Source organism: Mesoplodon bidens, assembly GCF_964165515.1.
Source record: "Mesoplodon bidens genome assembly, chromosome: 12".
Lineage (NCBI taxonomy): Eukaryota > Metazoa > Chordata > Mammalia > Artiodactyla > Ziphiidae > Mesoplodon > Mesoplodon bidens.
The window spans coordinates 42,526,518-42,540,062 of record NC_138168.1 but is presented as its reverse complement, the minus strand read 5'-3'; the positions used below and the strand labels follow the sequence as shown (position 1 = coordinate 42,540,062).

Here is a 13,545-nt window from a genome sequence, read left to right as displayed (position 1 = left end):
CGGGGCCACGCCACCTTTCCTAGGTTGGGAGCAGAGGTCACGAGCGCTCAGCCCCACGTCCGGATTCTGCCTCCCACCTCACTCCACATGAGCCGTGGCCCACAACTCCTGAAGCCCCACAGTCCGAGAGGCGGCCCTCACGCCAGTCCACCACCACTGCCAGGGCTTGGCGGTGGATGGCTTTCCAGAGGAGTTGGCGCCTCCGCCTGAGCCCTTCCTTCCGGAGGGCTGGGGGCCGCGAAAAGACCATTAGTAGACACCGACCCTCGTTCACGACACATATTTATGCGTGCCCACTCTGCGCTGGGCGCTGGGAATCCTACGACGAATCAGACTCGTCCCAGATTCAAGGGGCTGGGGCACCACTCGGAGCCCACACCCCAATCTCTGTCACCCTCTGTCCTCGCAGGCCGGGACGAGAAAATGGGAGGAGCTGATGTTTTCATCCTACCTCGCCTTCCGGGGTTCACCTCCAAAGCCCCGCCCCTTCGGGTCGTTCACGGCTGCGCCGTAAAGTAGGAAAAAATTCTTTGCCGCAGAACAGCCCGCCTCCGTCTTTACGGCAAGCCGTGTTTGACGCTCACAATATGGCGTTCCCCACTTAGGCAGTGCTGTGGCTACTACCCTAGATGGCCGTGGGCAGCGCTGACTTGAGGCTGTTGTCTGTCTAACCCAGGCTGCAGAAAGCTGCAGTTAAAGTTCGCTTCTGGTCACGGCTCCAGAAACCCACCCTCGTCTGAGGGTCAAGAATCGCTGCTTCCTTCTAGTTCCCGCAAGTTCCTCATCTGCTTCTAGCTTGTTTCCCGCGCCACCTCCGGACACCCTCAAGTCCCTGACACCCCCAGACTCAAACTATGAGCCTTCGGCAGCTGCTTTTGCGCTTGCCCTGTTATCTCGGGGCCTCGGGGCCCCGGCGTGGCGCCCTCGACACCATCTCCTCGGTGGTCTCCTGGCGTGGCCAGTCCTCCAGGTCCCCGGCCCACTGGAACCAAGTGGTGTCAGAGGCGGAGAAGATCGTGGGCTACCCCACGTCCTTCATGAGCCTCCGCTGCCTGCTGAGCGACGAGCTCAGCAACATCGCTATGCAGGTGCGGAAGCTGGTGGGGACTCAGCACCCTCTGCTTACCACAGCCAGGTGAGCTACTCCCTCTCGCCCTGACACACTCGCACCCACTCGGGTCCTTTTTCCTGGCCTATACACCCTTTCCTCCCTCTCTGAGACTGACTGCCTGCTTATTCCTTTTTACCTCTTCCTTTCCTCAGCCATCCTAGGCATTCGATGTTGTGTCTTCTCTACTCTACTCACCTTAACTTACTAACTCTGTTTGCGGAGGAAGACTGAGAACACGTGCGCTTTTCGCGTTTTTGCTTCTTAACTACTGAAGGTGAAGTTGTCACAGTGATTTGTGGAGAAATCGAGTAGGGATGTGGGTTTGAGTCACTTCCTAGAAATGGTCTTTTAAAAGTGGGATAGGTTTATTTTCGGTTCCGTGTTATTCGAGAGGTCACCTCTAGAAAGAATGGGGAGGGGGAGATAGGCCGAAAGTTAGTTACTTGCAACGTTTGTCTCAGGCTTGAAGTAGGAATTTATTTAGTCAGTAGTCATTTTCCCCTCGGGATTTTTATCACTTATGCTGAACTACTACTGTGAAATCTGCCATTAGGACTTTAAGGACCACAACTTTTGGCTCCATTTTTTAAAACTCCACCTTTTTATTAAATAATTTCAAACATACTGAAAATTTGCAAGAATAAAAATAATACAAAGAACATACTTTTTTTTTTGCAGTACGCGGGCCTCTCACTGTTGTGGGATCCTCCCGAACCGGGGCACGAACCCGTGTCCCCTGCAGTGGCAGGCGGAGTCTCACCCACTGCGCCACCAGGGAAGCCCACAAAGAACATACTTTATAATCATATTCACCTATGGTATACATATATATGTATACTATTCACATGTATATGTAAACAAAATACATACACACACAGATATATTTTTCCTGAATCATTTTGGAGTACATTGCATATGTCATGGTCCTTTACCCCCAGGTACTTCATTTCATAAGCACAGGGATAGTCTTTACATAACTACATTAATCAACTTACTTTTAATATTGGTACAGTACTTCTATTTAATCTACCACTGATAGTCCACTTTTGTTAATTGACCCAATAATTTTTTTTTATAGCATTCTTTCATCTTTAGTACAGGATCCAGCCTAAAATGAGGTATTACTTTAGTTGTCATGTCTCTTTAGTCTCCTTCAATTGAGAATATTTCCACAGTTCTTCACTTTTATGACTGGAGCATTGGTTCTCAAATGGCGCAGTCTGCCCACTAGGGAACATTTGGCAGTGTATGGAGATGTCACAACTGGGGCATGCTACTGGTGTTTAGTAGGTAGAGGCCAGAGATGTTGCTAAACACCCTACAATGCCCAGGACAGCCCCCTACAATGAAGAATTAGGTGCACCAACATGTCAGTAGTACCAAGGTAGAGAAATCCTGGACAAAAATTATCTTTTTAAAAAATGTTTTCTTTAAAAAAAAACACTTTTGAGGGCTTCCCTGGTGGCACAGTGGTTGAGAGTCCGCCTGCCGATGCAGGGGACGCGGGTTCGTGCCCCGGTCCGGGAGGATCCCACATGCCACGGAGCGGCTGGGCCCGTGAGCCATGGCTGCTGAGCCTGCGCGTCCGAAGCCTGTGCTCCGCAACGGGAGAGGCCACGGCAGTGAGAGGCCTGCGTACCACAAAAAAAAACAAAAACAAAAAACAAAAAAAACTTTTGAAATAATTGGATATTCACATGCAGTTGGAAGAAATAATGCAGAGAGAGCCAATGTACCCTTTATGCAGTTTCTCCTCCCAAGCAGGATATTGACAGTGATACAGTCAAGATGCGGAACGTTTCCATCACTACAAGGATCCCTCACGTTGCTCTTTTATAGCCACCCTCACTTCCCTTGCCCATCCTCTTGCTTTAATTTTTTATGAGACACTTGATATTTCTTTGTTACTAGTTACCAAATAGCAATAGTAGAGTGATTTTATTTCTTGGCATCATTCCCAGTTATCAGGAATGTCATTTTATGAGTAGGCTAAACTTGTCCTGAAGCTGGAATGTTAGTTCTCCAGAGATTCTAGATGATACACACTCAAAACACACATACGTATATATTTTAAAGCTTAATAATGAAACGAATGAGCTTACCATCCAATTGAAGAAGTGTAACTTTATCAATCCTATTGAACCTTCTCTCTTCACTGGTCCATCTCCCTGATCCCCACTATACTGAGTTTTGTGTTTATTTTTCCTTCTAAAATTACACGAGTGTTTCCTTAAATAGTAATGTGTTTAATTTTGCTCATTTTTGAAATTTATAAATATACTAGTTTATTGCATGCAGTCCTTTATGACTTGCTTTTACATTCGACATTGTTTCTGACATTTATCCCTGTTATGTTTAACTATACTTCATTAGTTTTTCACTGGTGTGTAAAATCCTACTGTGTAAATATACCACAGTCTTCTTCCGATCAGCATTTGGGTTGTTTGCAGTTTTTGGTGCTATGAAAAGTGCTGCTGTGAATATGCAGCATGCATCTCCTGGTGTACTTGTCTTGAGAGAATAAAGGCGTGTGTGCACATGTGTTCAGCTTTAGGAGATAGTAAATTGTTTTCCGAAGTGGTTGTACCAGTGTACATTCTCACTAGCAGTGTCTGAGTTCAGGTTACTCTGTGTTCTCACAACACACGAACCATGAAGTGTCTTAATTTTTGCTAATCAAATAGTGGGTTTTTCTGTATGTGATGGGAATGATAGTTTTAGCAGTGGAGGTTGTAGTAGTAGAGCCAGCCCTCCGGATCCGTAGGTTCCACAACCACAGATCGAACCAAGTGTGAATCGAAAATATGCAGGGGAAGAAAAATTTCAGAAAGTTCCAAAAAACAAAACTTGAATTTGCTGTGCACCAGCAACTATTTCTATAGCATTAACATTGTATTTACAACTATTTACATAGAATTTATATTGTATTAGGTATTGTAGGTAGTCTAGAGATGATTTAAAGTATAGGGGAGGATGTGCCTTGGGTTATATGCAAATACTATGCCATTTTATATGAGGGACTTGAGCATCCTTGGATTTTGATATCCGTGGGGGTTCCTGGCTCCAGTCCTCCTGGACTGTATATTACATTGTGCAGATGCATATTGTAGTCTCTGTAATAAAGTGTTGAAGTGAAAAGGGGAGAACTAGAAAGAGCCTTATTAATGTATGTATTCTGAGAATTGCAGTTCATCTACTTAAATGTCAGACCATAAGTTGGGGTCTTAGAGAAGATTCCTTCTGAGGGCACCAGATGAAAGCTTGTAAGACTGATGGCTCTGAAACTTCCCTGACTGTATGTAGCCTACCGTGCCTGCCTAGTCCCATATTACGGTGAAAGAATTGAAGAGGAACAAAATAGTAAGTTTCAGCAAAGTTGTAATAACATATATAGATTATTTTGTAAGAAAAGGAGGAGCTAATCTGCATATAGTTTTATTACATTTATTTAAATTATTTAAACAGTCTAAACTCACAGGCAGCTAATGAACAAAAAACTTTTGGGGAGAGGGTCGTGCATATATCTGTTTTAGCAGAGAAGCAGGCATCTGATCCATAGGGTAGGCAGATTGTGGTTATTGTAAATTATAGCTAAAAACATGGATTAAGCAGCTATATTGTTTCACATACTGCACCTTACTTTGTTGAAATCTTGTGAGCAAAGCATTGATAATTAAGAGAGAGAACCTCTCAGTATGCTATCCAAAGGACACAAATACCCCATAGAGTTAATATAGTTAGGACCATAGGAAATTGGCTTCGGTAAATTCTTTTACTAGTTCCATTTTACATTTTACATTATTTACTTAAATCAATATTCTAATCCCTTGGGTCATTTTACTTTTTGGGTAGATATACATGGTATTGATATATTAGGGGTGAATCATATCTTATGGCCCTAAAATTTAGATGTATAGTGACATTTTTGGCAAACAGGAGGAGAAAAAAAAGGAAATCACCATAATTCAGTATTCACTACCTTCTCTTTCTTTGCCTAAGTTATCTCATCAAGAAAAAGGAAAAAAGCCTAGAACTATACTTTTATAAAATTTAATTGAGAAATGAGATTAAATTTAAAATCTTGAGATTTAGTGAGATAATGATCTTATTACTAGGAACAATGTAGCAATTAGCTAATTTTTTACTCTTGTTCTAGATGTTCTAGTTTCTCTAGTTGTAAGTTTCAATTAGATAAATAATCCTTAATTCAATGTTTATTAAAGCTTATGGAGGAATATAAAGAATTCTAAAACATGGACCATGTGCTTTGAGAATAGACATTGTGTTGGACACAAATATATTTACAAATATCAAAAGGAGGTAAATGACTTGTTACTAATGAGTAGTAGAGATATATTAGCTATTACATTTAGAGATACTGAAGTGGCCTGGCGAAAGGTAAATCCTGTATGATATTACTTATATGTGGAATAAAATATAAAACAATCTAGTGAATATAACAAAAAAGAAACAAATTCACAGGCACAGAGAACAATCTGGTGGCTACTAGTAAGGAGAGGGAAGGGGGGAGGGGCAAGATAGGAGTAGGGGATTAAGAGGTACAAACTACTAAGTGTAAAATAAGTAAGCTACAAAAATATGTTGCATAACACAGGGAATATAGCCAATATTTTATAATAACTGTGAATGGGGTATAACCTTTAAAAATTGTGATTTACTATGTTGTACACCTGAAACATATACAATTGTACATTAACTATACCTCAGTAACAAAAATTTAAAAACTAAAGTGGCTGGAATAGTAGAGAACCTTTCATGAAGAAACTGGGATGTGATTGGGATAGATGGATAGAAATTACATGGGTAGTGTTTTAGAGTGGTGGTACTATATTACAATTTTTTTTCTTCTTGATTCTTTTTTCTTCTTTCTCAGGCTGTCATACCTCTACTAGGCATAGGGAGGACCTTAAAAGCAAGAATAAGCAGTACAGTAAAGTAAAATGAACAGCATGAATGGAACTAGAATAGCTAAAACAATATTGAAAAATATTGAAAAATATTGAAAAAAAACAAAGAAGTGGGAGGAGTCATTCTACCTTATGTTAAGCCTAATATATATAGCTTAATTGATCAAGACAGTGTGGTATTGGCAGAGGAATAAACAGATTGAGGGAACAGAATAGAGAACTCAGAAATAGATCAACACAAATATACCCAATTGATTTTTGACAAAGGTGCAAAAGCAATTCAATGGAGGGAGAACAGTCTTTTCAACAAATGGTGCTGGAACAATTGGACAGTATAGGCAAGAAAATGAACCTTGACCTAAACCTCACACCATATTAAAAAAAAAGGCCTATGTAAAATGGAATTAAATGTGAAATGTAAAACTATAAAACTTAAGAAAACATAGGAGAACATTTTTGGGACCTAGGACTAGGTAAACAGCTCTTAGACATGAAACCAAAAATGCAGTTCATTAAAGAAAAAATATAATAATTGGACTTCATCAAAATTGAAAACTTTGCTCTGCAAAAAGACCTTGTAATAGGATGAAAAGATTAGCCATAGGAAGAAAACATTTGCAAATCACTCTCAAGAAGGACTTGTATCCAGAATATGTAAAGAACTCCCTAAACTCAGTGGTAAGAGAACGAACAATACAATTAGGAAGTGGGCAAAAAGAGCCTATAAAGATGGCAAGTAAGCATATGAAAAGTTGTTCAACATTATTAGCCATTAGAAAATTGTAAGTTAAAACCATGATGAGATACCACTGCAAACCTATTAGAATGGCTAAAATAAAAAATACAATATGAAGTCCTGGTGAGAAACTAGATTTCTCATACATTGCTGATGGGAATGTAAAAATGGTACAGCCACTCTGGAATACAGCATGGCAATTTTTTATAAAATTAAACATACACTTAACATACAACTCAGCTATCACACTTGTGAGCATTTATCCCAGAGAAATAATAACTCATATCAAAACCTATCGTGAATGCTTGTAGCAACCTTATTTGTAACAGCCAAAAACTGGAAACAACCCATATGTCATTCAAAGGTGAGTGGTTGAACAAACTGTGGTACAACCATACAATGGAATACTACTCAACAATGAAAAGAAATGAACTATTAATGTGAATATACTTAACACTACCGAACTGTATACTTAAAAATAGCTAAGATGGTAAATTTTATGTGTATTTTACCACAACTAAGGAAAAAGTCAATTTCAAAAGTATGATTCCATTTATACGACATTTTCAAAATGACAAAACTATAGAGATGGAGAACAGATTAGTGGCTACTAAGTCATAAACAGTGTGGGGAACAGGGAGGAGTGTAAATACAAAGGAGTATATTGTGGTGATGGAACAGTTTAGTATCGTGATTGTGATGGTAGGTACATGAATCAATACATGGTATAAAGTTGTGTAGAACAGTATATACCTACACACAAACGAATGCAGGGTTTTGAAAAGTGCTGAAAATGGAATAAGGTCTGTAGTTTTGTTAACAGTAATATACCAATGTTAACTTTTAGGTTTTGATATTGTACTACAGCTATATATTGGGGGAAGCTGGATGAAAGATACATAAGGACTTTTTATACAGTCAGTCCTTAACCACGAGTTCTGTGTCTGTGGATTCAGCCAACCATGGATTGAGAATATTTTGGGGAAAAAAATTCCCCAAAAGCAAAACTTGAATTTGCTGAGCCAGGCAACTATTTATATATAACATCTACATTGTATTTACTACTATTTACATGATATTTACATTGTGTTAGGTATTATAAGTCATCTAGAGATGATTTAAAGTATACTGGAGGGGGCTTCCCTCGTGGCACAGTGGTTAAGAATCCGCCCGCCAATGCAGGGGACATGGGTTCGAGCCCTGGTCTGGGAAGATCCCACGTGCTGCGGAGCAACTAAACCTGTGCGCCACAACTACTGAGCCTGCGCTCTAGAGCCCGTGAGCCACAACTGCTGAAGCCTGCGTGCCTAGAGCTCGTGCTCCGCAACAAGAGAGGCCACCGCAATGAGAAGCCCGCGCACCACAGCAAAGAGTAGCCCCCACTCACCGCAACTAGAGAAAGCCCATATGCAGCAACGAAGACCCAACGCAGCCAAAAAAAATAGTATACTGGAGGATGCACATAGGTTATATGCAGATACTACACCCTTTTATAAAAGGGACTTGAGCAACACAAATTTTGGTATCCTTAGGGGTTCCTATAACCAATGCCCCTGTGGATACCTAGGGAAGACTGTACTATTTTTGCATCTTTCTGTCAGTCTGTAATTATTTCATTATTTTGAAAAGCTAAAAGAAATCACTTTGAAAAGAGAGAGAATGAATGGATGGATGGATGGATGAATGAACAAACAGTAAGTAAGCCTAGGAGACAGGAGGCTTGTATGTTCTAGTTTCATCTCTGTCAGTAGGTAACAGTGTGACCTTAGGCAAGTTATTCCATCTCTGGGCTTTAGTTTCCTAAGCAGTGAAGTAGAAAGTTTGACTAAATGATTTCCAAAAGTGTTGCCAGTTCTGGACTAGTAGAAATTAGTGTTGTAACTGAACATAGCAGCTAAGGGAGCTATTGTCACTTCTCAGGCAGGGAATGAGCAGATTGAATGCAATATGTATTGATAGTTCAAATCTATCATCCTTTTCCTACTGTTTAAAAATCCTGAAAGCTCAGAAAAAATGTTTTCTTAGACTCATAAATCTGACCTGATCTGATGTGAGATCATTTATAGTCTTCTTTATCCCACTTAATGTGAATATTCTTGCATTTTGCTACAGAAATATTAATGTGTTTGATTACAGGGTGCTGCCCCAGATTTTTCTGGAGTGCTGGGTGAATTGCACCTTCCTAAAATCGAAAAATTTCAAATTCTGAAAGACGTTTGGTTTCAAGGACTTTGGATGAGGGATTGTGGACCTGTCCAAGCTAGACAGTGGTATTATATGTAGGATGATGTCGAAGTCCGGGTATGTGATGTGGATGGGTAGTGTGGGAGAGGTTGAAGGTAGTGACAGTGCATCAGTCCCCACTTTCTCCCAGTACAGCTTGAACCCTATAGGCCATTACTATCTTGCTAATTAAATGTAATTATCCATTTGTGCAAAATATATATTTTTATTTTTAGTCACTTAAATTTCTATAAATCAGTATTATTTTTAAGTACTTCTAGCTTTTATAAATTCACTGCATATACTATCTACTGTCAAGAACTTAAGAGCTTTTAATAAACATATGGAGGACACTTGTTTCAAAGATAGTAACAATACTTTTTTTCATATAGAATTGGTTAAATTCTTGTTGTTTAACATAGCTAATTCCATTGAGCAATGTGGCTTTGTGTTCATCGATTACTCATGACAGATTTGGCTCTTAGGATTACGTTTTTGTTTAAATATTCTGTCTTTTTACTTTTGCCTTGGAAAAACTGTGATCTCTATTTCAGATTTAGATAGATGGGATCAATTTGGTATGCATTTATTGGAGACAAATTATGACATTTAGTCTCTCTCTTAGAGGGTATTGATTCCTGGGTAGAGACTTTTTGTTCCTGACTGAGTTCACTAGTTACTTAGCTACCTAAAAAACCTTATTAGTCTTTTTCTGCATGGTAAACTTCTTTAGAGCTCTTTGAATTTATTATTAGAAATTTAATTTTAGTCTCTCCCATGTTTATGAAAGACCCTTTCTAGATTCAGTTCTGTAATTACTGTACTGAAAGCCTACATTACTTATGAAGGACTTTTTCTTGGAAGACTTGGAGAACATTATAAATTTTAATTCATTCCACAAATATTTGAGGTGCTCTGGGCATGGATATACAAATAAGAATAAGACATAGTTGCTGCCCTTGAGGAATTCGTGAGAGGGAGTACAGTGAGCATGAGCTCTGGAATCAGACTGTTTAGATGCATATCCTGACTCTACCACTGCCAAGGTATGGGATCTCAGGCAATTTACTTTACCTCTCTGTGCCTTAGTTTCCTCATTTGTAAAATGAGGATAATAATAGTACCTATATCTTAGGATTTTTTGAAGAGTAAATGGGCAAATATAGGTAAAGTACTTAGAAGAGTACCTGGAACATAGAAAGTAGTCACATGTTAGCAGTTACCGTTATTATTAGAAAGTCATTTTAGTGGGGAGACATGCAAATAGAGGATATTGAGATAAATGCTGTAGTATGTGTGAACAATATGCTGTAGAGGCAGAGAAAGAGGAAAAAAATCTCTCTCTAGAGAAAATTGAAGACTTCCAAAGTTAAGGTGACGTAAGAGTTGGGTCATGTTGGATGGGAAGGAAATGACCAAGGCAGGGAAAGATAAGCCACAAGGAGTTGCCTAGCAAAGTGTAGGGAAGTAGTAGTTTGGGGTATGCTGAACAAGGGATAGATGAGGCAAAAAGGATAGATTGGAAATGTCTGCTTCTGCTAAGCTAGAATAATATGCTGTAAACAAGTAGAAAACTGGATACAATATATATGAAACAACTATATTCTGCTTAGAGTACAGGGAGCACAGGATTGTGATCCCTGTGAGTGAGAAAACAAATGAGATGAGAGCTGTGATCACTCTGACTTTCTGCTGAGAGGTACTTTCCAAATAGCAGCACAGAGAGGGGGAACTCGAGCAGAGGGTGCTGGCACTGCTGAGTTGAAGAGACGGATCAGATCTGGGGGAGGCTGAGGCAGCTGGAAATTGTGGGACAGAGTGCAGAAGAGGAGAGAGCATGCACAGAAAGGCTCCAGAAATCTAAGGTGCCCGCTTGAGTCTGTTATTGAAAACTAAGCAGCACACACATAGGATGCTTGGGCGCTATAAGCTGTACAACTGTCAGAGTTCTCCCAGAGCTGGGAGACGTGCAAGTCTGACTGAACAATGTGGAAAGAACTTGTTGAACAGCTGGGCACTCTAGAGAAGTGCCCAGAACTTTACCCAGAAAAGTTTTGCCTTAGTAATGGGACCAGTGGTATTCTTAATTCCTACTAATTAACGTTAGCTCAGAGCTAGTAGGTAATAATCCTCAAGAGGATTGGGTATTTTCCTTTTGCCAACTCATCATTACCTGGGTAGTGGCCGGAGATGCATTCGGGAAAAAAATCTTCCAGAGGGATTTGGCCTCCTCTTCATTCAAGAACTGTGGGTCTTAGATTTGAGTGAGAGGCCAAGACTCTCCACTGTAGCGTCTCAGAGAGGTCTTTGTTCACTAGCCCTGGAGTTGTTTGTTTTTGGTTATTCAAATCAAAACATCTTAGTGGGCTGGCTATTGATTTGAATTCTTGAATCTGACCAATTAAATATAGACAGGGATTTCTGCCTATCACAACGAAGCCTGAGATTACCTAATATTCCCAATATCTACCTTGCTGCCTGTGAGAGTCACCATGCCCACTTTGCTTCTGGCAGTTAACTGCTACCACCTAGACCCAGCCTCCCCTGGGCTCCTCGCATTGCTTTTTGGGTTCAGGGAGTCCATTTCATTTGTAGTCCCTCCCACCCAAATCTTTAGCCCTTTCTAGAAGCCACTAAAGTGATTAGTAACGATTGTGGTAACGATGGAGTAACGATGGAGTAACGATGCTCCTCACCAATCTTTTTCTTGTGTCAAGAGCTAAGAGAGAATCTTGTGGGCCCAGTCAGGAGACCTGGTAAAAGCAGTGTGTTAAATGAATAAAAGTTTCATATAGTTTGAGTAGAGAATAGTGGTGAGAGAATAGCATCTTTACCATAGGATTCCCTTATTCCAAAGAACCGTCCCAGACGGTCAGAACTATTTTCATACTGGGAATTGCAATTTAGTTTAAATCAAGTACCATCACCTGTCATCGTAAATTAATGCCACTTTGAATAAGTTTTGTATTCAATTTGTAACTTTATTTATTTTAGTTGTTTAAGAACCATAACCATACAGTGTTTATAATTTTTATATTAATACATATTTAAATAACATTTTAATAAAAATCATTTAAGGCAGTACTGGATGACTGAATTTTTACCCTTTAAAAATATTCCAAATGTTACTCAAGGTTGAGGAATACTGACTAGTCTGTGTTCTTAATTCTGGGCCCAGTTAATAAAGATAAGTTGGTTGTAGGTTCTTAAGTGCTATAATACTTAATTATTTGTGGTTAGATTGTAATGAATTAGGATTCAGACATCCACATCTCTCTTCTCATATTGCTCATTATTGCTGTATTGCCAAATGCTTTTCATCAATATTGTATTCTATAATTGTTCCTTCTTTATTCTTCTGTAGGATTCAGAATCTTCTTGTGTGTGTGTACGTGTTTTACACACCTTGGATGTTCTTTAGTTACCAAAATTTATTTATCTGTGTTTGTGGTTTTAAGAGTTTAATGAATGTTTTCCCAAGAATAGCTACCCTGGAGTAGGTTTTAAAAATGGGTACTAGATGTTAACCATTCAGATAGTTGTTTCTGTTTTAATACTTATCTAAAGTTCTAGATACAAATCTTTAGTTAATGGAGTGCAGCTGGATTTGCTTTTCTTCCTGTGACTCACCAAAGTCTTCTCAAAGCCTTTCATTTTTTTCTATTTTTGTGCACTGAAACTTCATTTTAACAAATATTTTAAAATAGCTTTAAAAATTACCATTCTCTTGGAATCTCCTTGGAAGTTTATTTCATTTGCTCCAGAGATTTTTTTTTAGCAAACTGAATTGGTTTTGTTTCCACAATTGTGAGGCTAGAGATACTTCTAGTGAATATTATATCATATTCTAAAAACTTAGCAGTAGTGTTTTGAATTTTTTAAGCATTGGTAATTTGCATGAGCATATTCTTTTATAGTGTTTAATAATTACAGGGCTTTTTTTTTTTAGCTTCAGACTTTTCCTTTATTATTTTTCTTCTGTAAATACAAAGCACTGAGTTCCAAAGTAAAAAATAAACAAAAGGCTACATTGAGAGTGATAATCCATACTCCAGAATATGGTTACATGTAAAACAAACATATAAAATACATATATATTATTCACATATAAAATAAGCATGATCACATATGTAATAAACTGATATTTTGTAGCTCTAATATCTACCTTCCAACTTTGTAATGCAATGAACTAAGAAAGTCCCACCAGGTGGGAATTGTCTCACTTCTAGACTTGTCCAGACCATCACTTTCATTGTCCTGGTTCTGTATCTGGACTGATCAGCACTTGATTCTTAATGACCTTCCATAGTATTCAGTCTCTGCATTGGCAGGGTTGCCTCCTTATACGTTAAGATTCTTATACTAAATGTAGATAATTCTCAATATATCTGTCTATAGTTTAAGGAAATAAAAAGTTTACATCAGTTGTATTCTTTTTCTCTCTTGCTATCCTTGGATGGCATTTTACTCAGACATATTTCTTGAATGCCTATGCAGGGTAGTGTGCGAGCTAGTGGATGAATAAAATAGATATGGTTCTTGCACTT

The 13,545-nt window shown here is 39.0% G+C and overlaps 1 protein-coding gene across 5 annotated transcripts in view; it reads left to right on the top strand.

The window, feature by feature from the left end:
* The first annotated feature begins 583 nt into the window (after positions 1-583).
* PDSS2 (decaprenyl diphosphate synthase subunit 2) overlaps positions 584-13,545 on the top strand; it is a 270,988-nt gene continuing 258,026 nt past the window's right edge. For all 5 annotated transcript variants that reach the window (XR_014017210.1, XR_014017211.1, XM_081250994.1 and 2 more), the window contains exon 1: positions 584-1,135. Coding sequence is in view for 3 of the 5 variants with exons in the window: in XM_081250994.1 (XP_081107120.1) it covers positions 855-1,135 (281 nt within the window). In the remaining 2 variants the exon portion in view is untranslated. The remainder of the gene's footprint in view (positions 1,136-13,545) is intronic.